The sequence below is a fragment of the Pelodiscus sinensis genome, chromosome 7 (genome assembly GCF_049634645.1).
Source record: "Pelodiscus sinensis isolate JC-2024 chromosome 7, ASM4963464v1, whole genome shotgun sequence".
Taxonomy (NCBI): Eukaryota; Metazoa; Chordata; order Testudines; family Trionychidae; genus Pelodiscus; species Pelodiscus sinensis.
This window is the reverse complement of record NC_134717.1, coordinates 55,129,195-55,156,101: the sequence shown is the minus strand read 5'-3', so window position 1 is coordinate 55,156,101 and position 26,907 is coordinate 55,129,195. Positions and strand designations below refer to the sequence as shown.

Here is a 26,907-nt window from a genome sequence, read left to right as displayed (position 1 = left end):
TATTTTCTCTTATGATGTGGGTGTGTACATAGTATAATTATACTGATATGCCATCATAACCTATCATTTTATGTATCTCCTCCCATCGTGATTTGTTTTCTTCTTTTTCAGAGTACTTGATTCCTGACAATGGAGGGCAACAGATGATCTCAATAAGTGATGCTTTCATCAAAGGTAAGGGACTCAGAAATGCCTTTTTTCCCCCTAGTGAATGGGTTATGTATTGATGCTTCTATTGGTGTTAGAGGTGGCTTAGATGTTGGCTTCTTAAAATAATTTGAGATGCCCAGAGAGAACTCTTATAACTTCTCCACTCACTTGGTTCACTTTTAGATTGACCTCAAGCATGTGAGATTCTTTTCAAGGGCCTTTAACTACAAATGCGTCCTTCATTACACATTAACTGGCTGTGTTTAGCATTTTGTTAGCACTTCCTCATCCACAAAACCTTCTTGATTATAAGAGATTAATTTTTTTATTCTGGGATCCATCAGGTGTTCAGTAACCCTCTGATGCTTATTTCCATATACATTTGTGTGTGCACTGAAAACCTCTTTTCTACCAGCATCTCAAAATTAATCTGACATTATTATACCACATCTGCTCTTACATCATATTAGCTTGTGTCACTTCAGTTGAAAGGGAGGTCCTGTTGGACACAGTTGCCAGTTTGAGACCCTTTTAAATGGGTTGCTTTTACCTGGGTTCTATGAAGGAAGCAAGCTGTATATTTCTACACATTAAGACATACTGAATACTTTCAGTATATTATTTCAGATGCAAAATATCTGGAGGAGGAAAATACCCTTTCTATTTTTTTCACAAGCATGATACTTAGTCATGTACTCCTCTTTTCTATTGTTGCTCATGTGAAGAAAACTTAAAATATAATTCTGCACTGTAACTGTATTGAGTTGTTTGTTTGTTCAAAAGACAACCATTTCCCTTACAGCTTAGACCATGGAGATTTAAACTTTAATGCAGAACTCTGTATTAGCAGTACAAATTAAATAAGAATTTTATAGTCTGCATAATGCAACAGTGATGTTTCTAATTATGTTCTTTGATTATAGTAGTGGCAGAAGGTAATCCAATTTAATCACTAAAATGACAAGAAAATTTACTTTGGGGAGGAGGAAATCTGCATAAAGAAAATCATAGCAGCTTTGGAGGATTAGGGCAACCAGCGACACACAAAAGGTTTGCCTTTTTAACTATATCAGTATAGTTAAAGCAGCAACCCTTTCTCTTCTCCCCTCCATCCACCCTGCCCCAAGGATGCAGTTATACCACTATATTTGTACCAGTATATGCTCTAATGTGGACATGGTTATATCGATAATATGTTTTGGGAAGCAAAATAAACTAAAGAAATGCATCCTATATTTTATACAATAAAATAATTAAAGGGCAAGTTAAGGTTTTAGCATTTCATTTAGGGAGAGGGGAACTTGGAGCATATTAATTTAAAGAATACCTATTAGTTGCAACTTCACAAAATTAAGAATATTTTGATATAAGAGAACAAATTTAAGAAACAAAAGAAAACTACTTCTAAAAATGTATTATTACTTGGAATTGTTTAAAGCAAGTAATAAAAAGAATCCACACAAAGGCAAGAGCAAAATAGACTGTCAGGATTGTTCCCTTCCATGTATTTTAAATTCTTTAAAACAAGAGCTTTTAACAAGCTATTCTAGTACATATGGGAAAAAGTTACCAAGCTAATATTGTGCCTCATATGGCCAATATTTTTATTACATACTTTCTTCTCTGAGTCTGACAGACCCCCTACTGTTGCTCCTGTTGAATGGAATTATACTCTTGTGAAACTGAAATAACTGTGGTGAGTCTGGTCCTCTGACCAGAGTACTAGACAAACAGAGATTTTATTCACAGATCTAACACTACTCAGTAGAATTTATTGTGATTTCTGTTGACAAAGATTGGACTGCTCTAAGAGTATTCACTCAGTTGTGATGGGAAAAGCAAAGCATAATATTAAAAACCTACTTAACAGAATTGGTAGCCATATCTCAAGTGATAGATTGGCCCTGGCTTTAGTGGGTTAAATCTCCACAGTCTTAGACTTGTACTCTTAATATGCAATTGTCTACTTTAATTTCTAAGAATGTGGTTTAGTCACATGGTCACATGATGCATTTTCATTGGCCTTGATTGTGGATAAATTTGTTGGAACATAAAATAAATATGGTAAGTTTAAAAACAAAGAGCAGTCCTGTGGCACCTTAGGCTAACGTATATTAGATCATGAGCTTTTGTGGGTAAAACCTACTTCATCAGATGAGTTATAAGTTGTATATGACCTAAATGGAATAACAATGCTTTTTAGTGCTACCTTTAGATATAAGGCTTCGAAAACAATGGCTTTGTCAAATAAAACTATGTAAGATTAGACTGTCCCATTTTTCAAATGTCTTAAATTAAAGGTTATGTATCTGGAAAATCAGATTACTACCTATTTTAGGCAATACAAGGTGATAGTTGACCATACATAGTTAATTTGTTGCCTTAAAACTGAACTACTCACAGGCAGGCTAGAGAGAAGAAAAACAAATTACCTGGCATACGTGAAGTATGTAATAGCATGTTTACTCTTCTATAGCTGATGACACTGAATACCAAGCACTGTCAGTGACTAACACTGTGGCTCCTGCACAACATAATATTTCAACAGTCTCTCACAGCAGAGGCCGGGACTAGTCTTGGTGAAGTCTCTTCTTGAACTTTTTTTAAGAGGAGAAAGTGTAAGCATTCATCTTTAACTTTGTATAAACAAACTCTCCTTTCTCTCTCCTCTTCTTCCCCCTTCTTCCCCCCCCCTCAGAATCACTGTTCAATCGGAGGGTGGAGGAGAAATCCAAAGAGCTGTTTTTCACACCTTTAGGCTGGCACCACAGCAATCTGGATCTGCTGAGGGAAGAGAATGGAGAGAAACAAGCCATGGAGAGGCTTCTGTAAGTAGAACATAAAAGGGAATTAATGGGGATATCTAAGATAAAATTTTCAAAGCTTTGTAAGTGCTGCTGAATGTTGACAAGAGATGCTCTCCCATCAACATAGATTCCGCCTTCTGTGGAGGAGGAGTACTGATATTGATGTCCCATCAACTTAGTCTATCTTCTTGGACCTGCATTGGTGGCACTAGTGCCAAATTAGCTGGTAGCATATTCATGTGTTGAAATTTCATGTTTATACATGCAGCATAACATATATGACATTTTCATTATGTTTGGTATGTGTAAAGGGATGCCTTCTTTTGAGTTTAGCAATTGGCTGTACCTGTGGATTAGTGATTCCATAGTTTTGAAACAATTTTTTTGTTCTCGGTGTCTGAATTAATGTCATTAACACATTACAAACACGCCCATCATTTTAATTTCTGCTAATAATTTTGTCTCCACTGTAAGTCATAAAGGAAAAAGTAGCTATTAAAACTACACATTGTTAAACCATCCACATGTCTTTAAATATAAAGCAACCCCTTCCCCCCAATGAAGTACACATGACATTGTGAATATAAGCTGAATGGATGATACTCTGGGACTCTAGCGCTGAAAACTCTTTGGTGTGCCTTAAATGGCATGACACAAGCACATAAAAATGATCTTTAAATGGAATTGCCTCTCTTGATAGCATTACACATTGCCACACAGTGTCTAAGACATACCTGAGCAACTACGGCCCATGGACCAGATCCGGCCTGCCAAGCCACCGGATCTGGCTCATGGAGGCATTGGGGAGCCTGAGGCAGGCTGTGGGGCACTTTCTCTTTGATAGTCCTGAGGGGACGGGGGAAGATTCAGATGTTGCTTCTGCCCCCACCACAATCCCATTGGCTGGTTTCTGGCCATTGGGAGCTGCCTGTCTGAATAACTGGCAGACACAAAGCAAAATCCCCCCCTCCTCTCCTGCTCAGTTACTTGCTCAAGCACATAGCCAAGCAGTCAGATACATTTTAAGCTCTGCAAGCCTTTAGCTGCAGGCTAGTAAGTCTCCTGGTCAGAGTCTGCCTCCGACACCCCAGCCCTTCCCTTTCCCAACCTTCTGAACCCCCATTCCCCCGCCCCTGCCCTGCTTCTCCACATACCTCCTACCGGATATGGCACCCCAGTCTCCAGCCCAAGATCACAATCCCCTCCAATCCTAGGTCATATCTCAAAATCCTGCACCCCTGCCCTAGGTCACAACTGCCTCCTTCACCCAAACTCCCTCCCAAACTCTGTTCTCCTTTCTGCACCCAACCTTTATCCCAGACTCTGCACCCCTTCCAGTAATAAATGGAAAAGTGCAGCCCTTGAGCACTTTCCAAAATCTTGGAATGACCCCCATCAAAAATTATTTTCCACCCCGATCTAAGAGATGTTGCTTAGTGGCTACCAATATACAGTGTGCTCTGAAATTGACTTACAACAAAGAGCATTTTGCTGTTAGAGTTATAAAATTAATAATTAGCTGTCAAACAAAAGATGAACCTTGTCTTTTCAAGGGAGACTTGATCTAGATACTTAGTGCACTTATTTGTATTTAAAAACATAAGTCCCAGTAGGGAAAAATTAAGAACTTTCTGTTTCTATATGCTGTTGCCTGTAACCATAGAACAGAAGAAGTAAACATGATGGTGATCTGGAACACTTTTTATGTTTCCTCAAATTTCTTACTGCATTTTAAACACTGTGAAGTGTAAAAAACCTTTACGTCACACTGCTTCAGATTCCCTTCCTCTCCCTTAATCACTCTGATACCTCTGCAGTTCAGGTAATCATAACCATATGATGGCACTACTTCAGCAGCTACTCAACAATGAGTCTCTGTCGTTATCCTGGAGGGATATCATTGTGCCAGTGGTCTGCCAGGTAGTTCAAACTGTCCGACCTGATGTCAAGAACAGAGATGATGATATGGATATCCGCCAGTTTGTCCACATAAAAAAAGTAAGTTCTGGTGACTGGGAGTGGGAGGATGAAAATTTGTGTGAAATAAAGAATATTTAGCTTTTAATAGGACAGGTGTCTGGGTTAAAAACTACAATCCAGTAACATGAGTAACAAATGTGTCCTATGTTTCAGAGAAGATGGTTGCTGTTTTGAGGAAAGATTTGTATAACTTCTGGCTCCAATGCTGCAAAGCAATTAAAGCAGTGTTTCTTAAACTGCGTTCCGAGGCAGACTGGTGTGCCATGGAGAACAACAGAGTTCAAAATGGCCATCCTTAAAGGGGCAGGGGACCTTTCTCCCCTCTCCCCCCAATAACTTTCTCCTCCTGACCCTTTTTTTTCCCCCCCTCCTGCTCAACAAAAAGTCCTTGGTGTTCCTCATAAAAAATATTGTTTGGTGTTCCTCGGTCTTAAAAAGTTTAAGAAACACTGACTTAAAGGCACTTGAGTCAATCTTCCTTTCAGTCTGCAACTCGCTTTCTTCCTGCCTTTTCTTAACTTTTTTTAACTGTTTGTATGTTTAGTTAGAGATCTTTGCCACATGGCAACCTGCTCCATGTTATACTGAAGGCAGACTCTTGCCCTGTAACTGCTTATTCTGCAAGAGTTAACACCTCCACACAAGGGCAATAGCCGGCCTCCATGAAGTAGATTAATTCTCCAGGAGTTATGCAAAATGCCTGGATGACTGCAGCAGTTGTAAAAAAATGTATGTCCTCATGACCATGGATCATAAAGACCAGCAGGAGATTGGGGCCTGACAGGAAGCTGGTGTGAATAAGAGTATCAGGCTTGTTCTTCTTTACCAGAAATAACTGATTCAGGCAGCTGTGTAATATGAGAGGTGTGTCTTACAAACTTTTTTTGCAGATAGCCTCATTAAATCTTTTCCTGACCACATTTGCAGCCCCTTCCTTTATTAGAGCTCAGGTTAAATTTTAGTAGATGAGCAGCTCTTCAGAGCCTAATGCCATAGATGAGTGTTTCTGAACCTTTTTTGTATAAAGTACCCCCTTTTATATAAAAAAAAAGTATCCCCAGTTTTCAGACACAATTTTTTTTTTCTACCATTGCAACACATTTGTTTAAACAACTTAATCGTAGCCGGGCGGGCGATGAAATTTTTGGGTGTAAAAAGTACAAAAATAATAAAGTGCTGTAAAACTTAAAACACAAATTCAGTTTTTTTCCAAAATTCAGTTGTGTTGATAATTCTCCCCCCCCCCCCAGACTTCTCTTGAGTACCCCTAAGGGTACTTGTACCACTGGTTGAGAAACCCTGCCTGAAAAGGGATTTTCTGCAATACAGGCAGTCCCTGAGTTACGCGGATCCGACTTATGTCGGATCCGCAGTTACGAACAGGGATTTTCTCTCCCCGGAGGACTGGAGCGACGGGACGCCTGGTCCTGCCGCCTGCCTCCTCCGGGGCGAGAAAAGCTGCTTCCCGTCTCCCTGGTCTGCTGGGGGAGCCAGCAGACCAGGGAGACGGGGAGCAAAGCGGCGGAGGACCCAGGCTGGACCCGCGGCGCTGATCTGGAAGCGCCGCGGGTCCGGCCCCGGGTCCTCTGCGGCTTTGCTCCGCGTCTCCCTGGTCTGCTGGGGGGAGAGGGGGGGGGAACGCAGCTAGTGCGCCCCCCCCCCCCAGCAGACTAGGGAGACGTGGAGCAAAGCCCGGGGCCTGTGGTAGAGCAGGTGGGGCACTGCCGGTTGGTCCCGCAGCACCGCTCCTTGGCGCTACTGGACCAACCCGGCAGCACCCCAGCTGCTCTGCCCCAGGAGTCCTGATTCAGCCGCTGCTGATCAGTTTCAGCAGCGGCTGAATCAGGACGCCTGGGGCAGAGCAGCTGGGGTGCTGCTGGGTTGGTCCAGTAGCGCCGAGGAGCGGCCGTGCTACTGGACCAACCCAGCAGCACCCGGGCTGCTCTGCCCCAGGCGTCCCCAAGTCAGCCGCTGCTGAAACTGACCAGCGGCTGACTACAGGAAGCCTGAGGCAGAGTTGCTCTGCCCCGGGCTTCCTGGAATCAGCTGCTGATCAGTTTCAGCAGCAGTTAACTTGGGGACGCCTGGGGTTCTTAAGTTGAATCTGTATGTAAGTCGGAACTGGTGTCCAGATTCAGCCGCTGTTGAAACTGATCAGTTACATACAGATTCAACTTAAGAACAAACCTACAGTCCCTATCTTGTACGTAACCCGGGGACTGCCTGTAATGTGATCTTGGAAATATACCTCTATGGAACCTAAATTTAGTTAGAGAGTCTTTTTTGGCATCCATTATGTTCACATTCAATATGGTTACTGGTGCACTAACCACTTGACAAACTTTCTAAATATGCCAAGATATGTAGAGCTGCTGTTCCCAGGCTCTTTTTTTAAATAACATACTCACAGTGGATATAAAGAGATCTTGACATCTTTACACCAATCCCACCAGAACTTGGATTATCTATTGCTAGAAGATAAGAATGTTACAAATAGGCATGACAGGAAAAGTCAGACTTGAAAAATTAAAATATTTTAAGGTGACACATTATCACTAATCCATCAGGAGCTAATCTATATGAAAAAAAATAGTGCCCTGTCTGTTCCAGAATAGCAGGCCACTTTCATGACTTGTGTGGAATAGTGGGACTTGTGGTATAGTGTTATGAACATGTTGGGCATGGAAGTTGTTCATAATTCTGAACAAAACGTGGTTGTTGCAAAAGTTTACAACATGGACTTAATACAGCTTTGAAACTTTACTACACAGAAATAAAATGCTGATTTTTCCTTTTTTAAATATTTTACATTCAAATACAGTAAATTATAAACTGTGTTAAACTCTGGGGCTCTTCACTCAGAGGTTCTACCATGTCTATAATAGCACAAAAATAAAAATGAACAAATTGAGGTTAGAAAAACTTATGCATGCTGTAAAATACAATTTTTTTTCAGTAAGTAACTTACATCATATATTCAATGAATTTAAAGAGATCAAATGAATGTTAAACCAGAAAGCCTTTAATTCTTGCCATCTCGTTAGATCCCAGGTGGAAAGAAATTTGACTCTGTGGTGGTGAATGGCTTTGTTTGCACAAAGAATGTTGCACACAAAAAGGTAATTGAAGATGTTATAAATGAAATAGCCTATATTCTTTTAGCAGGGCACTGGGTATTTCACTTAAAGAGGAACTTATCCTTCTTGATTGTGTACACTGAGAATAATTTATCTAAAAAAACCATTCTCTTAAGGGGTTTGTGAAGTTGCTCTTTATTTTTGGCTCTCTTTGAGTATGCACATATGTTTTATTTCCATTCAGAAGGGTTTCTTTGTAGTCCAAGGAAATCTGAGTTTTGAGAGTATGGACTAAACTTTCTTCAAAGATATAGAATATAACATTTTCTAGAACTGTTGAATAAGCTCAGTAAGATTTACTGGAGAAAGAGCCTTTTGATTGCACTTTTTTATGGAATGCAATAAGTAAGTCTAAAATAAAGCTAGTGATTAAGATGGAGAGACTCTGATTGACCTAGTATTTTATGGTGACTTAGGGAGTCCTGGGCCACTACAATTCCATCTCTCATGGAAGAAAGGGATTTGTACCAGGATCTCATTTGTTTGACATTTTCTTTACAGAGCATAATTGTCTTCCAGAGTAGATAAAACTGTATCTTGCTTCTCTGATATGAGATTGGCAAAATACAAAGTTTGTTTATTGATTTGATTTGATACCACCACCCAGTTGAAATGGTTTAGTGGTACATTTTTGTAAGCATGTCAGCTTTGGATAACTGTATGAGGAGCTTAAAAATCTTCCTCATGGAGGGAGGCTTGGGTCTACTATCACCAACATTTCTTTGTTTTAACTACCCTGTCTTTCTCTAGATGAACACTTATCTAAAAAATCCCAAAATTCTTCTCCTGAAGTGTTCCATTGAGTACCTTTACCGAGAAGAAACAAAATTCACCTGCATAGACCCCATTGTTCTTCAGGTTAGAACATTTTTATTCTGCTTTTAGTTTAAATTTTCTACATTGTCTTTTTATGATTTATGTCTGTTTAACTTCAGTTCCAGCTTGGGTGGAGTAGAAGGAAAAGAATGTGTAGTTTCAGTGATGAGGGATAACTCTCAGCTGAATTGAGCTTGGGACATCAAGAAAAAATTATATAATCTGACACATTCTGTTGAGCCCTGTTGACACTAGGGCTACGTCTAGACTGCAAGCCTGTTTTGAAAAAGAGCATCTAGACTACAACCAGTACTTTAGAAAAAGCAAACCGCTTTTGTGAAAGAGCATCCAGGCAGTGTGGATGGCTCTCTTTTGAAAAGCACAGTTTGCATTACATAGAGCCTTTTTTCGAAAGAGCACTTTCGAAACAAGGTTTTCTTCCTCGTAAAACAAAGTTTTCTGTGGTAGAAAAAACTGCTGCATTCTTTTGATTTACTTTCGAAAGAATGCATCAGCAGTCTAGATGCAGGGGAAGCTTTTTTTTTTTTTTTTTTTTTTTTTTTTAAAGGGTCAGCATGGATTCACATAGGGCAAGTCATGCCTGACCAACTTGATTAGCTTCTATGATGAGGTAACTGGCTCTGTGGACATGGGGAAGTTAGTGGATGCGATATACCTTGTATTGAGTTTTTGATACGGTCTCCCACAATATTCTTGCCAGCAAGTTAAGGAAGTGTGGGTTGAATAAATGGACTTGAGTGGCTGGAAAGCTGGCTAGATTGTTGTGCTCAATGGGTAGTGATCAATGGCTTGATGTCTGGCTGATGGTCGGTTTCAAGCAGAGTGCCCCAGTTCTAAGGCCAGTTTTGTTCAACATCATGATTAATGACCTGGATGAGAGGATGGATTGCACCCTCAGCAAGTTTGCGGACGGCACTAAGCTTGGGGGACAGGTAGAGGATAGGGATAGGGTCCAGAGTGACCTAGACAAATTGAAGGATTGGGCCAAAAGAAACCTGATGAGGTTCAACAAGGACAAGTGCAGAGTCCTGCGCTTGGGATGGAAGCATCCCAAACACTGTTATAGGCTGGAGACTGACTGGCTAAGTAGCAGTTCAGCAGAAAAGGATGTGGGGATTACAGTGGATGAGAAGCTGGATATGAAGCAACAGTGTGCCCTTGTTGCCAAGAAGGTGAATGGCATATTGGGGTGCATTAAGAGGAGCATTTCCAGCAAATCTAGGGAAGTCATTATTCCCCTTTATTTGACATTGGTGAGGCTACATCTGGAGTATTGCGTCTAGTTCTGGGCCATCGACTATTGAAAGAATTTGAATGCATTGGAGAGGGTACAGCAGAGGGCAACCAAAATGAATAGGGGGCTGGAAGATATGACCTATGAGGAGAGGCTGAGGGATTTGGGCTTTAGTCTGCAGAAGAAAAGATTGAGGGCGGGAATTTGATGGCAGCCTTCAACTTCCTGAAGGGAGATTCCAAAGAAGATGGAGTGAGGCTGTTCTCAGTGTTGACAGATGGCAGAAAAAATAACAATGGTTTCAAGTTACAGTGGGGGAGGTCTAGGTGGTTTTAGTAACTGGGTTTGGTTCTTTAAAGGATTTGAAACCGCAGACCATGGAATACTTCTTTTTAGGGTTAAACAAAGATTTTTATTTTCTATTTACTTTTTAATTAATTTCTCACTTAAATCAATTCACTGTCTTCAATGCTTCTAAGACAGCGTAACATACAAATAAAAAAATATAAAAAAAACAATTAAAAATTTACCTTTGAACAGTTTGTGGAGTTATGTCATATCTATTTAATACGCACATTAAGACAGATAGAAACATTGTTTAAATTCAGGAGATATTCTTTTCTTTATCTTTCCTTTTGGATTTTTTGTTTGCTGCAACTTACGACCTGTGTTCCCCTTTCGAAGCTTACGAATGGTAATGAGATTCTGTGCCGGGGAGGGAACAACTTGATCAGACCTGGCTTTATGGATTCGCTATCCTTCCACTCTTGATCTGATCTGTTTAACCTTATATACCTTTTTTGGTAATTTTTCCACTTGCCTGACTATACTGATGTCAGTCCCTTTGCCATTATTCGAGTTGTTTTAATTTTTGTGGTCTGTATTACTTTTATTTCCCCCTAACGTGGGAGTTTTTGTAGGTCATCCAATTAAATTTTGGTTTTTTGCTTACATCTTCTGTATCTAGACAATGCTTTCTTTCCTTCACACATATGTCGAACTTAGTGCTCATTTAACATATTCTGGTTAGTGGCTTTACCACATCCTTTTCACAGGTTGAATGTTAGGAGAAGCTATTTCACTAGGAGGGTGATGAAGTACTGGCATGGGTTACCTAGGGAGATGGTGGAATCTCCATGCCCAGAGGTTTACGTCCCGGCTTGACGTAGTTCTGACTGGGATGATTTAGTTGGGGTTGGTCCTGCTTCGGGTAGGGGGCTGGACTCGATGACCTCCTGAAGTCTCTTCCAACCCTATGATTCTATCAACTCCCTCAATATTAAATGTGAATTTTATGAATAAGTTACTCAATTTAGTTTTTTGCATTAGAATGCTAAAACATAATAGATATTTCTATGTAGATTTACTCAATGGCTTTGATTCTTTCAGAGTATCCCAAGCAATCTGAGTTAATAAGAAATACAAATTCAAAGTGGATCGATCTTTCATTAGCTCAGATTGACTTTGAGAGTCCTCATGTAGATAATTTATATATACCCAAAATATGATAAAACAGTATTAAAGGAGCAAAAAAATGAGGAGGAACAGGCAGTGTTATTCAGCTCCCTTGTGATGAATTCCAGAATTAGTTGAACTCGTAATGTTTAAGAAACTTTTTGTAAATATGAATTATAATGCAAATTCCTATTCCATTATGAGATCTTTGAGCTATGATGCGTCTTAAAACCATCTTTACATAGGTGTTGTCCCTCAAAGGATTTTATCAAAAAAATCCAATTTACATAAAATTTTTATTTAGTTTAAAAAAAAATTATATTCTGTCCTGGTTTTGACAATATAATTGTATGGTATTAACCCTGTTTAGTGTCCTCTGAATTTACTAAATATGTACATCATTCTAAATGGTACTTATTTGCTCAATTTATGATAAGCCTATATGACACACAAAAAAAGGTGGCCTGTTATGCATTTGAAATTCCTGAATACTGTCCTCTCTAATCAGAGAGAAATGGATGGTGAGTAGGGTTGCCAGATGGTTTAACCAAAAATACCAAACACCCTACCCCCAAAAAATAAAACCACTGGGGGGGAAAAATTCTGTGGGGGGGGGGGGAATGAGGGAAGACCAAAGTTGTTGGGGGTGGGAAGGGACCCCCAAAATTAAGCCAATAAAATAAAACAGCATGGCCCCTTTTAAGTACGAGGGGGGAGAGGTTGACCACTAAGACCCAGGGAAGGCATTGCTTTCCCCTTGCTTCAGGGCTTTTTGCTGGCGGCCATCATGTTTTCTTGATCGAGCCACCCCTCCCCCTCAAGGAAAGCAGAGGGTCTGGGAGCCGGGGGCCCGGGTGAGGGGGGAGTGGGCCCAGTTGCCGAGTGTGTTTTAGGATTGCCTGGTATCCGGTTTTTTCGCCTCCTGGCAGGGAAAAAAAAAAGAAAATACTGGACATTTCAGGTATCGGTATTTTCTAAAAAATTTTACTGGACAGGAGGTTAAAAAACCGGATTGACCGGACACCTGGGAGCCCTAATGGTGGGTTTAGTTACGGCTCATTTTAACTGGTTATTTGCAACATAAGATGATTTTGTTTCAAAGGACCTGTGGCACAGCAGAGGGCTGCTCCAGCCCACCGGTTAACCAGTTACCAGTGAGCAGTGCTTTTTTTCGTATATTTTTTTTTTTTAAAAAAAGGTGCTGGTACTCCAGGAGAAAAGTTGTTGAGCTCTGACTGAAGATGCCAGTATTACGTACCGGGCAGTACCATCATAAAAAAAGCATTGCCAGTAAACATCCACTGGTAAAGGTGATGCTTACCAGTTAACCAACCATTGATGACTGCTTGTTGAGTCCAACAGTCTAGACAGCTTTCTATCCACCTATCGTCCATTTATCTAATCCATACTTCCGTAAATTGCTGGCAAGTATACTGTGGGAGACCATATCAAAAGCTCTGCTAAAGTCAAGCTAGATCACGTCCACCACCTTCCACTTATCTACAGAGCCATTTACCTTGTCATAGAAGGCAATCAGGTTTGTCAGGCGTGACTTGCCCTTGGTGAATTCATGTTGACTATTCTTGATCACTTTCCTCTCTTTCAAGTGCTGCAAAATGGATACTTTGAGACTCCCCTTCATGATTTTTCCGAGGACTGAAGTGAGGGTAACAGTTCTGTGGTTCCCTGGATTGTCCTTATTCTCTACATTTGCCTTTTTCCAATTGTCCAGGACCTCCCCTGATCAACACAAATTTTCAAATACAGTGGCCAAAGGCTCCACAATCATATCAACTAATTCCCTCGGTACCCTCAGTTGCATTGGATCCAGCTCCATGGATTTGTCTATGTTAAACTTTTCTAAATAGTTGTTAACCTATAGCTGTTGCTACAGATGTACCCTGTGGATTTCATTTCACTGTCTGGTTAGTTAGTTTCTCCTTTCTGCATTAGCCTTTCACATAGTAGCAGGTGAAACTAATCTTACTACAGGTTGTGCCTCTAAATCTGGGACTCTCTGGTCTAGCAACATCCATGATCTGGCATGAATCATAGAGCTGGAAGAGACCTCCGAAGGTAATCAAGTCCAGCCCCCTACCCAAGGCAGGACCAATCCCAACTAAATCAACTCAGCCAGGGCTTTGTCAAGCCGAGACTTAAAACCTCTAGGGATGTAGATTCCACCACCTCCCTAGGTAACCCATTCCAGTGCTTCACCACCCTCCTAGTGCAATAGTTTTTCCTAATATCCAACCTGGACCTCTCCCACTGTAACTTGAGACCCTGGCTCCCTGTTCTGCCATCTGTTGCTACTGTGAACAGCCTTTCTCCATCCTCTTTGGAACCTCCCGTCAGGAAGTTGAAGACTGCTATCAAATCTCCCCTCACGCTTCTCTCCTGCAAACTAAACAAACCCAAATCCCTCAGCCTCTCCTCATGGGTCATGCGCTCCAGCCCCCTAATCATTTTGGTCGCCCTCCGCTGGACCCTCTCCAATGCGTGCACATCCTTTCTATAGTGGTGGGGCCAGAATTGGACACAGTACTCCAGATGTGGCCTCACCAGAGCCGAATAAAGGGGAACAATCATTTCTCTGGATCTGCTGGCAATGCTCCTCCTAATGCACCCTAATATGCCATTAGCCTTCTTGGCTACCAGGGCACACTGTTGACTCATATCCAGCTTCTCATCCACTGTAATCCCCAGGTCATTTTCTGCAGAACTGCTACTTAGCCATTCGGTCCCCAGCCTGTAACAATGCTTGGGATTCTTCCTTATCAAGTGCAGGACTCTGCACTTACCCTTGTTGAACCTCATCAGATTTCTTTTGGCCCAATGCTCTCATCTGTCTAGGTCACTCTGGACCCTATCCCTGCCCTCCAGCGTATTTACCTCTTTCCCCCTAGGTTAGTGTCATCTGTGAACTTGCTGAGGGTGCAATCCATCCCCTCATCCAGGTCATTAATAAAGATGTTGAACAAAACCGATCCTGGAACAGATCCTTGGGGCACTCCTCTAGAAACCAATCGCTAACCTGACATCAAGCCGTTGATCACTCCCATTGGGCTCGACAGTCTAGCCAGTTTTCTACCCATCTTACAGTCCATTTATCCAATCCATATTCCTTTAACTGGCTGGCAAGAATATTGTGGGAGACCGTATAAAATGCTTATGCTTAAGTCAAGGTCTATCACATCCACTGAGTTTCCCATATCCACAGAGCCAGTTACCTCATCATAGAAGCTAATCAGATTGGCCAGGCACGACTTGCCCTTCGTGAATCCATGCTGACTATTCGTGATCACTTCCCCTCTTCCAAGTGCTTCAGAATGGATTCCTTGAGGATTCCTTGCATGATTTTTCTGGGGACCAAGGTAAGGCTGACTGGTCTGTAGTTTCCTGGATTGTCCTCCTTCCCTTTTTTAAAGATGGGCACTACATTTGCCTTTTTCCAATCATCCGGGATCTCTGAAAACTCATGGAGATCAGGAAAGATAATGGCCAAAGGCTCCGCAATGAAATTTGCCAGCTCCCTCAGTACCCTCGAATGCATTAAATCCAGGCCCATGGATTTGTGTATGTTTAGCTTTTCTAAATAGTTCTTAACTTGTTCTTTTTCCACCAAGGGCTATCTACCTCCTTCCCATACTGCGTTGCCTAGTCCATTTGTCTGGGAGCTGACCTTGTCTGTGAAGACCGAAGCAAAGAGAGCATTGAATACTTCAGCTTTTCCCCCATTATCTGTCACTAGATTACCTCTCTCATCCTGTAAGGGCCCCACACCCTCTCTGATCACCCTCTTATTGCTAACATGCCTGTAGAAACCTGTCTTGTTATCCTTCACTTCCCTTGCTAGCTGCAATTCCAATTTCACTTCTGCCTTTCTGATAACTCTCCTGCACTCTCGTGCAAAATATTTATACTCCTCCCTAGTCATCTGTCCAAGTTTCCACTTCCTGTAAGCTTCCTTTTCGTGTTTAAGCTCACCAAGGATGTCCCTGGTAAGCCAATCTGGTTGCCTACCATATTTGCTTGTCTTGCTGCGCATTGGGATGGTTTCTTCCTGTGTCTTTAATAAGGCTTCTTTAAAATACTGCCAGCTCTCCTGGACTCCTTTCCCCTTCATGTAAGCATCCCAGGGAATCCTGCCCATCAGTTCTGAGGGAATCCCCCCCATCCGTTCTCTGAGGGAATCAGTCTCCTTCTGAAGTCCAGGGTGTGTATTTTGCTACTCTCCTTTCTTCCTTTTGTCAGCATCCTGAAATCTACCATCTTATGGTCACTGCTTCCCAGGTTGTCACCCACCTCTACTTCCCCTACTAGTTCTTCCCTGTTCGTGAGCAGCTGGTTAAGCTGTTCATGGCCCCTGGTCAGTTCCTTCAGCACTTGTACCAAGAAGTTATCCCCAACATTCTCCAAAAACTTCCTGGATTTTCCGTGTGCATCTGTATTGGTCTCCCACCAGATGTCAGGGTGATTAAAATCGCCCATGAGAGCCAGGACCCGCAATCTGGAAGCCTCTCTCAGTTGTCCGAAGAAAGCCTCGTCTACCTCATCCACCTGATGTGGTAGTTTATAGCAGAGGCCAACCACAACATCACCTCTGTTGCTTCCACCTCTAAACTTAACCCATAGACTCTCAACAGTCTTTTTCTCTCTCTCTAAATACTGAAGCTCTACGCAATTGTACTGCTGTCTTACGTACAATGCAACTCCTCCTCCTTTTCTCCCCTGCCTGTTCTTCCTGATCAGTTTATACCCTTCTATGACAGCGCTCCAGGCATGCGACTCATCTCACGTAGTCTCTTATTCCAGTCATATCATAGTTCTTTGTCTGGGCCAGGGTTTCTAATTTTTTCTGTTTGTTTCCCAGGCTTCTTGCATTTGTGTACAAACACCTTAGATAACCAGTTGATCGCCCTGTCTTCTCCTTCTCAGTCAGAGTTCCTTCTTTTTTGCTTGTTCCTCCTTGTGTTCCTTCCTGGTCCGACTTCCTCACTTACCTCAGTTACCTCAGGGCTTTGGTCACCGTCCCCCAACAAACCTAGTTTAAAGCCCTTCTCACTAGGTTCACAAGCCTGCCCATGAAGATGCTCTTTCCTCTCTTGGCTAGGTGATTCCCATCTCTTCCTAACAATCCTTGTGCCCGGAACAGAGTCCCATGGTCAAAGAAACCAAAGCCCTCTCTCCGACACCACCTGCATAAGCATGTATTTACTGTCTCAATTTGACGATCCCTATTCGGACCTTTTCTTTCAACCAGAAGGATGGATGAGAACACCACTTTAGCTTCAAATTCCTTGATCCTTCTTCCCAGTGCAGCATAATCTGCTGTGACCAGCTTAAGGTCATTCTTGACCATATCATTAGCTCCTACATGAAGAAGCAGGAAGGGGTAGTGATCTGAAGGTTTAATTACCTTTGGAAAACTCTTGGTTACATCCTGAATACGAGCTCTCGGTAAGCAGGACGCTTCTTGAGATTGCAAGTCTGAACGGCAGATGGATGACTCAGTCCCTCTTAGAAGGGAGTCCCCGACAACCACCACCCGTCCACAATGTTTCACAGTCCGAGAGGGCCGGAGTGCTGCAGGGGGTGGGAGCCCTGGAGCTAGCATGTGACTTAGTTGGCCCGTGATTGGGGAGCCAGGAGCCAGCATGTGTGTATTTTGGGCTGAGAGGGGGTCATAGGGAGCCAGCACTTGGCTCCACTGAGTTGCAGGAGCCAGCGTGCACTTCAGCTGGGCTGTGGGGTAGTTGGTGCCAGGAGTCAGCTCACGGCTCAGCTGGGCTGAGTAGGGGCTGGGAGCTGGTGCAAGGTTCAGTTGGGCTGTGGGGCGAGCCATGAAGCCCGGTGAGAGGTAGGGCGGTAGCAGAGGGCATGAAATGTCCTCCCCTAGTCCAGAAAAATCCCTCATCTGGGACCAGTCAGGTCTTAAGGGTGCCGGACCAGGGATGTCCAACGTGTGTGTGTGTGTGTGTGTGTGTGTGTATGTATTAGAAATGTTTGTCCATCCATATGTTAGTCCAAATGTTAGTCTATTTGTTCAAGAACTCCTCCTGAACAGTAAGAACTAGGACCAATACATTTGGTATACAGCTTTGTCTTAAACTTAAAGCAAGGTAAAGATTTGGTAGTGCCAGCACAATGAGATGTACCTGGAATTCAAGAGTCTCATACAAAGGAAAGGGGGGAGGTCTAGTAGGAAGAACAGTTATACTATAGAATGACCACAGGGGGCAGGAAGGGGCCAGAGATGCAGGCTGGGACAGCTATAAACCCATTTAGATCGCTGGACAATTATCTACTATATTTCAGAGAGTTTGTCTGTCTCCCCGTCAGGGGACCTGCACTCCTCTCCCGGCTGTGCATGCTTCCATGGCGTCTCCCATGATTCCCCCAGCTACTGCAGTGAGAGTAGGCTGGGGTTGTCCTCTCTTCCCCAGGACTGTCTGCATACTGAACCCTTTATCCCCATCCCCACCCCAGAACAATGATTTGAATGAAGGGAAAAAACCTTATTGGAGTTAAGGACCAGAGCAATGCCTCATAAATCTAGTTAGAGAGATTTGTAAAATCACTTAAGTAACCATAGTAACTCAAAGTCAGGGTTAGTGTTTGAAATGACACAATATTTTGAAAGTGACCTAGATGTGAGACTGCTTCACTTTTTATGAGAAATTAGACGGTAGTAATTGTCATTCTTTCTCTTGGTCAGTAGGAAAGGGAGTTCTTGAAGAACTATGTGCAGCGGATAGTGGATGTAAGGCCTACCCTGGTTCTGGTGGAGAAGACTGTATCCCGAATTGCCCAGGACATGCTTCTGGAACATGGCATCACTCTAGTCATCAATGTCAAGCCAGTGAGTGCTTGGTCCCAAAAGAGTAACAGTGTGTGATACTTCTAAGGTATCATGTTTGAGGAGGCAGTTTTTAAGCTGGCCCCCAGGAGAACCAGCTCCCGTGGATCCAAGTGGCCCCATCTTCTCCCTGTCGCCGCCTTTGTATCAGGCTCATTGGTTAACTGTGTACATTATCGCATTCCTAGTTGCTATAAAGCAGTGGTCTCCAACCTTTTTACACCCAAGATCACTTTTTAAATGACAGAAAAAGCTAAGATCTACTGCCCCGCCCCTTCCTTAAAGCCCCACTCTGCCCTCTATATTTTCCTCCTCTCCATCACTTGCTATCCCCAACCCTTATACTGCTGCTTTTTTTCCAAATTCTTCTGTAGGAAGAGGTTTTTCCAACATTTGGCCTGTTTAGACTGGACCAAATGTCAGAAAAACCCTTTCTTTTGGAAGCCTCCTTATTCCTTGTGGAAAGAGGAATATAGGGGTTACCGAAAGAGCATGTTTGCTCTTCCGCTAAAAAAAGTGGAAGAACAAATGCATCCCTGGATGCAGAAGAGTTTTTCTGGGATACCTCTGGAATCCTAGAAAAACTCCTGCAGTCTAGCTGTACCTTCACTGAGGCAGGATGTGTGGGCTCTGGGGTGGGAATGAGGGGTTTGGCTGTGGGAAAGGGTGAGAGGTGCAAGCTCTGGGAGGGAATTTGGATGCAGGAGGAGGTGGAGGAGGGGATGCTGGCTCAGGGAGGGGGCTGCAGGCTGGGGAGTGTTGGGGTCAGGTGGAGGGCTGGGGTACTGAGCAAGCCACAGGCTTGTGGATGTGAGGGTGCAGGAGTTTGGGTTGGGGAATGTGAGGGGCTCAGGGCAGGGAGGTTAGGAGTATAATGGGCTCAGGATGCAGATTTGTGGTGTGTGGATGGTGCAAGAGTGTTGTGGCAAAAGACTGAGGATGTGAGGGTGCAGGAGTTTGGCGATGTGAGAGGCTCAGGACAGGGGGTTCCAATGTATGATAGGCTCAAATCTAGGGTCTAGTGGGACAGGCGGGGGAGGGGTGCAGGAGTGTTATGATGCTGTGGACAGATGGGTTTTTTTGGCCAGGCTTCATTTTTAAATAAAATGTCAACGCAAAAAGTTTCAGCATTGTTTTTATTTATGAGAACGTGTTTTGATTCAGGGGTCACTGAAAAGTCAGTTGGGACCACACAAGTGAGATGCAAAAAAAAACCACTCCTCCAAAGCCTCACTAATGTGGCCCCAACTGTGCTGGTGGGAGCAGGGGACATGGTACTGGGGAAGGGTGCTAGTGGGTGCTGCGGCAGAGGACAGGGTATCAGTGGAGGCAAGGGACAGGGTGCTGGTGGGGGCAGGGGGCAGGGGCCAGGATGCCAGTGGGAGCAGAGTGCCAGTGAGAAGAGGGAGCAGGGTGTTGGCTGGGGCAGGGAATCCTCGGCCCACGCCTTCCCCATCCCACCCTCCAGAGGAGAGAAGTTCCGGCAAGAGCCTTCTCCTGGGCCTCCTCCCCCCTCCCCCGCAAAGGAGGGATGCCCCGGTGCGCGGTTCCCCCCAGAACTCCTCCCCCCTCCCTGGCACACGGTTCCCCCCAGAACTCCTCCCCCCTCCCCCACAGAGGGGGGAGCCCTGGTGCGCACGTCCCTTCCCCTTCTCCCCCCAGGAGGAAAGCCCTAGTGCGCACTTCCCCCTGCGACTCCTCCCCTCTCCCCCCACAGAGGAGAGGAGTCCCGGCGCGCTCTTTACCCCCAGGATTCCTACCTCCTCCCCGGCACGCGCTTCCCCCTGGGACTCCTACCTCCTTCCCTGCAGAGGAAGGGAGCCCCGGTGCGCGCCTTCCCTCTCCCCACCCCCGACCCTGGAAGCCCCCAGCATGAGCCTTCCTTCGGGACTCCTACCTCCTCCCGGTGCGCCACAGACCTGGAGGAGTGGAGCAGGCAGCACACTTCTGGAAACCCCGGAAGTGGTGCGCAGCTGCCAGACTTTCCTCCACCCCACGGGAAGCCGGCACTACCTCCATTTTCGAAGGTAGATAGTGGGGCTTCTTGGGGGGTGGGTGGAATCGGGGGAGCCCCGAACGCCTCGCAATCAATTGGTCGAGCCGTCCCGATCAACCAGTCATCGCGATCCATGGGTTGGTGACCACGGCTATAAAGTATGTCTGATATCATCATATTAAACAGACTAAAATGCAATGGTAACTGGAGTTTAGTTAAATTATTTTATATTCCTTTGGAATAATTTTTCAAATATGAATTTTTATACAGTGAAATTATTGTTACATTAATGATGCAGATCAAGACTTCAGTGTTAAGGCTGATATTTTTAACTTGCTTTAGGAATACACTATAATAAGCTAATGCCTTAGGCTTATCTAAGGATGGAGTCATGCTTGGAACATGTATTTTTAACTTATGACCGTGTTGTGCCCTGTTCTGTTGTCCTTTATACATGTTTTACAGCAAGTATTAGACCGAGTAAGTCGGATGACTCAGGGAGACTTGGTGATGTCAATGGATCAATTGTTGACCAAACCTCACTTGGGAACTTGTCACAAATTTTACATGCAAGTGTTCCAATTACCAAACGGTGAGTAAAACCAGGATGTTCTAGCTCATTTGCCCAAGATGGAGTTGCAGTGTGGATTAATAATTTACTAATACTGCTGTATTAAGCAGAATGTCTTGACTATCAAGTAATTGAAATGAATGAACAAAGGTTGACTGGGCTGTTAGCTTTGCTACACAAGTTTTGATGTTTACAAGAACGAATACAAAGAATTCTATATCTAATATCTTGCAAAAATATGAAGATTGATATTATGCTGATCTCTGTATACCACTCGTGAAACTAGCATCTAGCAAAGGGACAAAAACTAATTTAGTGAGGAGCTAATCGAAGAAACTGCAGGTATAATATTTTTAACTTTTTAATTATGGAAACAGAAAGCCGTTCAGGAAAGGAGACAGCAAAAATGAATACCTTATATGAGACATTAATTTAAAGCTTAGTCCAGTTGATTACCTAGCAATGGGCCGCATTTCATAGAATCATATGGTTGGAAGAGACCTCAGGAGGTTGAGTCCATACCTCATTTCCTTCTAACCATCTCTCTGTTCTTTTAGCTGGAAGGAAACCAAGTCAAGGCATTTACTTTTAAGGTTGGTAAGCTTTAGAAAAACATGAGTTAAAGTGGAATAGGTAATGGAATTCCCATCACTGGAGGCTTTTAAGAACATGCTAGACAAATACATAAACCATCCCAGACAAGTGTATTTAATCTTGCCTCAGCTTGGGGTAAGGATGGTTGAAATAAACTTTGATGTGTATTCCAACCCTTCATTTCTATGATTTAGCTTAATCTTTGGTATACTGGGACATATCTATTTATTTGTGCTGTCCTGACTGCATTCAAAATGTATAGCAATTTGACTGGCAAAGTGAGAGACAGCGGAGGCTAACTTTTCCACAAAGAAACTCCAAAAATGTACAGTTAGAGCCACATCCTTGGTTTGGGCTGGGCATGAGTTCCTGCCGCGATGTTGCAATAAGTGGTAGTGCTGCTAGTTCCAACTCTTAAATCATAATTAGCATTCACTTTTTTCATAGGAAACATTTCAGTTCTGCTGTTTAAGTATGAAATATGAGAATTGCTTGACCCTCACTGTTTTTCTTCTAACTTTTTTAGATCAAACAAAAACCTTAATGTTTTTTGAAGGGTGCGCACCACACTTGGGCTGCACCATCAAACTGCGTGGAGCTGCAGACTATGAACTGACCCGAGTGAAAGAGATCCTTATCTTTATGGTCTGTGTGGCTTATCATTCCCAGCTGGAAATTTCTTTCCTTATGGATGAGTTTGCCATGCCCCCTACTCTCACTAAAAACAGCTCTTTCCAGACACTGATTGAAAGCCAAGGAGATGAAAATGAGCACCAAGACCTCTTTAATGGTGAGGAGTTTAGCATACTCCTCAAAGATGTTGATCTCTTCTCTGAAAAAATGCCCATGGTCTCTGATTCTGTCTCCTCTGATGAGGCTAGCACACTAGAACAAAGAACTTTGCTTGAAGAAGATCAAGATGATGATGTCCTGCGAGAGGGATCCTCTTTAAAACTCCAAGATCATCTCAGAATAGAGTATTTACTGCCAGTACCAGAATCACAACTACCTTTCCAAAGTATGGAGCAACATCCACACACTCTATATAGTGAGCATCTGGAGATTCTGCAAGAGCCAGGTGACCTTCGGGATTCTAAAAGCCAGATGAGAGTCTTTAGAGACCCTCTACAGGATGACACTGGATTGTATGTCACGGAGGAGGTGATTTCCTCTGAGGATCGTCTCAAGGCCTGCTCCTTAGCATTTAAACAAGAGCTGAAAGATGTTATTCTCTGTATCTCACCTGTGATAACATTTCATGAACCTTTTCTTCTAACAGAGATTGGCATGAGGTGCCCTGTCCGGGACTACTTCCCAGAGCAGGTCTATTTGTCTCCTCTCCTCAACAAAGAGTATAAGGAGCTGGAAAGCAGAAGGAAGAAACAGCTGTTAAGGGATCTCTCTGGATTGCAAGGGATAAATGGAAGTATCCAGGCAAAGGCCATCCAGGTTTTGCCCGCCCATGAGCTAGTTAACACTAGAATTAGAGAACATCTCAGTGATAGCCAAAGCTTGGCCAGAATGCTGTCAGATTACCGGGCCAGAGGAGGAAGGATACAACAGAAAAATACAGATCCCTTTGCCCAGTGTAAAGATGCATCTGGTGTTCCTGGAGGAAAAGTTGGAGGCAGAAATGAAGAGGATGAGAGTGGATTGGTTCAGGATGAATCTATATGGTCTCATAAGGTAAGAATCTCTCAGTTTCTATCTTCTGTCTTGTTTAGTGGTAGGAGAAAGAACATACATCTGAACATTGTATTTGGGAACAGGCCAGGCATAACAAAAATACATATTGGACTGCAGTGCTTTTGGTCAACTTGGATGTCAGCTTGTTTAATCACTACACTGTGTTCCCTGATTGTGAGAGATGCAGACCTGAGGGTTTCGGCCAGGGAGAGCTCTCCAGGCATATGCTCTTTGAAACATCAGGAAGAGCAAGAAACTTGATACATCTCATTATCAGCTCAGTTTTACATGCTGGGATGAAAGTGCTTGTGTCCACATTGAGGGCGAAGTGGGAGATGGAAAAGAGAACAATTGCTCATCTATTTGAGAAATGGGGCTTCCATCTGTTTTAAAGCTAGCTGGCTGTTTTTTTTTCTCTATTTACTGACTGCTAATGTTGATATTGTCTCCTTGTGTGTTTGCTAGCGGCTGGTCATGAATGGTGTCCAGTAAGAATAAAGGTCAGCATTGGGAGGTGTAATTGCAAAATATTTTTAAAATATCTCCTTATATTTTAAATATCTGATCCAGATTAGTTGGAGAAAGTTGTCAAGAGACTCTTGATGATGTAATCATAACCTTTTCCTTAATTATACTGTTTTTTAAATATTCATTATTTGTGTCCAAAAACACTTGTGGAGATTTTTTTTTCTTTCATGAGGCAGCATGTTTTCTTAGTTTGATCTCTTTATTGCATCAGAAGTGATGCTAAGTGATGCTTTTTTTGCCCAGGAAGCTGTGGATACTGGCACAAATGAACGAACCTCACTTTAGAGCAAACAAGTGAATAGTTGCCAGGCCAGTACCCCTGTACAAAAATATCTTCACTGGTTGAGGTGTGGGGGGGGGGGGGGGGGGAAGGATATTGAAATTTTAGCAGCTGAATAGTAAGTCTGTTCAGAAGATGGTAATGGGAGATGGGGGTTGGTTCTGCCTTATGTATTCTGAATAACTGAGATCCTGTGATTAAGTAAAATGTTTTCTCCCCTTTACAAGGAGGTAAGCAGCAAGTGTCAAGATTTCTTGTTAAGAGGGTTAAAATGCACCACATTTGTGGATTAAAGACCCCCTCAAACTGTCACAGACTGCTTAAAAGTCCACTTGGGCTTTTGATTCCTTAAATTGTTGTACCTAATTGGTTATGCTTGATCTTAAAAGTCATCCTTGCATAAGGCTATATCTATACTGCTGCGGGGATTGATGCTCTCCGATCAATCTACCAGTGGTTTATTTAGCAGTTCTAGTAAAGACCCTCCAAATCAACAGCAGGTCACTCTCCAGTCGATCCCCTTACTCTATCCCAGACAAGAAGAAGAGAAAGATAAGTTGACAGGAGACTTTCTCCTGTTGGCCCCTGCAGTGTAGACCCCAGAGTAAATCCATTTAAGGTACATCACCTCTAACTAGGTTATTCATGTAGTTGAAGTTGTGTGACTTATGTCTACTGCAGAAAGTCGACCTAAGTAAAATCAACCTACAGCTCTTGATTAACTTAATCTCCTGAGGAATGTAAATCTGGCAAATAGGACAAACATGGAATCTCTTGCTGAATAAAATTCCATTCTATGCACCTTTTAGAGTGTAAACTATTTTGTATTGATGAAAATGTATGGTTGTAACTGACTAATGGTTTGTCTTGTCAGGTGGACTGTCTGAGTCCAATAAACCATCAGAGGCTCTGTGTTCTTTTCAGTAGCTCATCTGCCCAGTCCAGCAACGCTCCAAGTGCCTGCGTTAGCCCATGGTATGAAATTAATTTCTTTTCTATGGCTCATTTAAAATACAAATTTTAAGTCCTAACCTCTTGTTTTATGTAAAGACAAGTTGCTAATTCCTCTGTATAGCTAAATAAGAACTCACGTGAAGGCACCTTAGCCTTTTTTAAAGTTAGTCATGCATTAAGCTGTGTATGACTAGATAGATTTGAGAAATGTCACTTAACCTTTGTAAAGGTTAATAAGGCAATAAAAAGAACAGAAGGCCCAACCTGTAATTCAGTGTTCTAACTAATCACAGCTTTTGTTATGTGGGCCTGATGAAAATCAACTTGCAGTACTTAAAGAAGCAACTGAAGCTCTCTTGAAAGTGTTAGCAGTTATCTTTGAGAGCTCGGAGAGGAAGGGAAAGATCCCAGAAGACTAGAGAAGAGCAAATATAGTACCAAAGTTTAAAGGAAGAATTAGACAAGTCAGCCTAACTTTAATATCAGGAAAGAATGAAACAAATAAACAATTTGCAATTTGCAAGCACCTAGAGAATAGGGTAATAAGGAATTGCCAGCATGGATTTGTCAAATAAATCATGCCAAAGTACCTTAAATTCTGTATCTCACCTGTCAGGCTTTTTGTCAGGCTTACTGGCTTGTGGCTGAGAGGAAGCAATAGGCATGAATAACTTGATTTTTACTAAGGTTTTTGTCATGGTTCTAGAAAACATTTTCATAACAAATAGGGAAAATGTGGTCCAGATGAAATTACTATAAGGTGGGATGTACAACTGGTTGTTCTCCTACATTTTCATTATTAATGTGGATAATGGTGTGGGGAGTATGTTTATAAAACTTGCAGATTATGCCAGGGTGGGATGCCAGGGTGGGAGGAATTGCAGGTATGTTGGGGAACAGGATTATAATTTAAAATGAACTTCACAAATCTGAGACTTTGGTCTGAAATCAACAAGATGAAATTCAGTAAACCTAAGTAAGTGCACTACATTATGAAGGAAATAAAAGCACAACTACAAAATTTGGAGAAACTAGCTAGATGGTGTCACTGGTGAAAAGTATCGGGGGGAAGGAGGGTGATCACAAATTGAATTCAAGTGAGCATTAGAGGCTGTTGCAAAGAAGGGTGGTAATCTGATGTGAGTGTTAACAGGAGTGTCTTATAGGTTGGTATTAGTGAGGCCTCAGTTGGAGTATTGTATCCACTTCAGGATGCCATGCTTTGGGAAAGATGTAGAGGAACACAAATGGTAAAAGATTTAGCGAATCTGATTTATGAGGGAAAGTGAAAAACCTGGGCATATGTAGTCCTAAGAAAAGAAGATCCAATAAATCTTCAAATATGTTTAAAAGCTGTTTTAGAAAGGAGACAGTGATAAATTGTTTTCTATGTCTTCTGAAGGTAGGACAAAAAGTAATGGACTTAATCTTTATCAGGGGAAATTTAGGTTATAGATTAAGAAAAACTTTCTAACTATAAGGGCACTTAAGCTCTGAAACAAGCTTCTAAGTTGGTGGAATCCCCATCATTGGAGATTACTAAGAAGAAATTGGACAAACACCAGTCAGGAATGGTCTGGATTCACTTTGTCATGGCTCAACAGAGGGAGTTGGATTTGATAATCTCTCAAGGTCCCTTGCAGCCTTACACTTTTGTGAGTCTGCCTATTTTAGTTTGGGAATGAAAGCAGAATTTCTGCTGCGCACGTTGGAACTTTTACATCCAGAATTAATACAGCTTTACTCCTCTATAGCTGTGGGTCTCAAACCTGTGGCCCGCCTCATTTAACGTAAATCTTTCTGCAGACCACCAGCCAACCACCTATGATGAAAAAATGG

The 26,907-nt window shown here is 42.7% G+C and overlaps 1 protein-coding gene across 15 annotated transcripts in view; it reads left to right on the top strand.

Annotated features, from left to right (window-relative positions):
• PIKFYVE (phosphoinositide kinase, FYVE-type zinc finger containing) overlaps positions 1-26,907 on the top strand; it is a 194,361-nt gene that overhangs the window by 104,091 nt on the left and 63,363 nt on the right. For 14 of the 15 annotated variants that reach the window (XM_075933821.1, XM_075933817.1, XM_075933820.1 and 11 more), the window contains 9 exons: positions 112-174; positions 2,849-2,978; positions 4,775-4,955; positions 7,982-8,056; positions 8,825-8,932; positions 18,322-18,462; positions 20,921-21,047; positions 22,147-23,306; positions 24,989-25,089. In XM_075933821.1, the coding sequence (XP_075789936.1) occupies positions 112-174; positions 2,849-2,978; positions 4,775-4,955; positions 7,982-8,056; positions 8,825-8,932; positions 18,322-18,462; positions 20,921-21,047; positions 22,147-23,306; positions 24,989-25,089 (2,086 nt within the window). The remainder of the gene's footprint in view (positions 1-111; positions 175-2,848; positions 2,979-4,774; positions 4,956-7,981; positions 8,057-8,824; positions 8,933-18,321; positions 18,463-20,920; positions 21,048-22,146; positions 23,307-24,988; positions 25,090-26,907) is intronic. The other variant, XM_075933814.1, reaches the window with a different exon arrangement.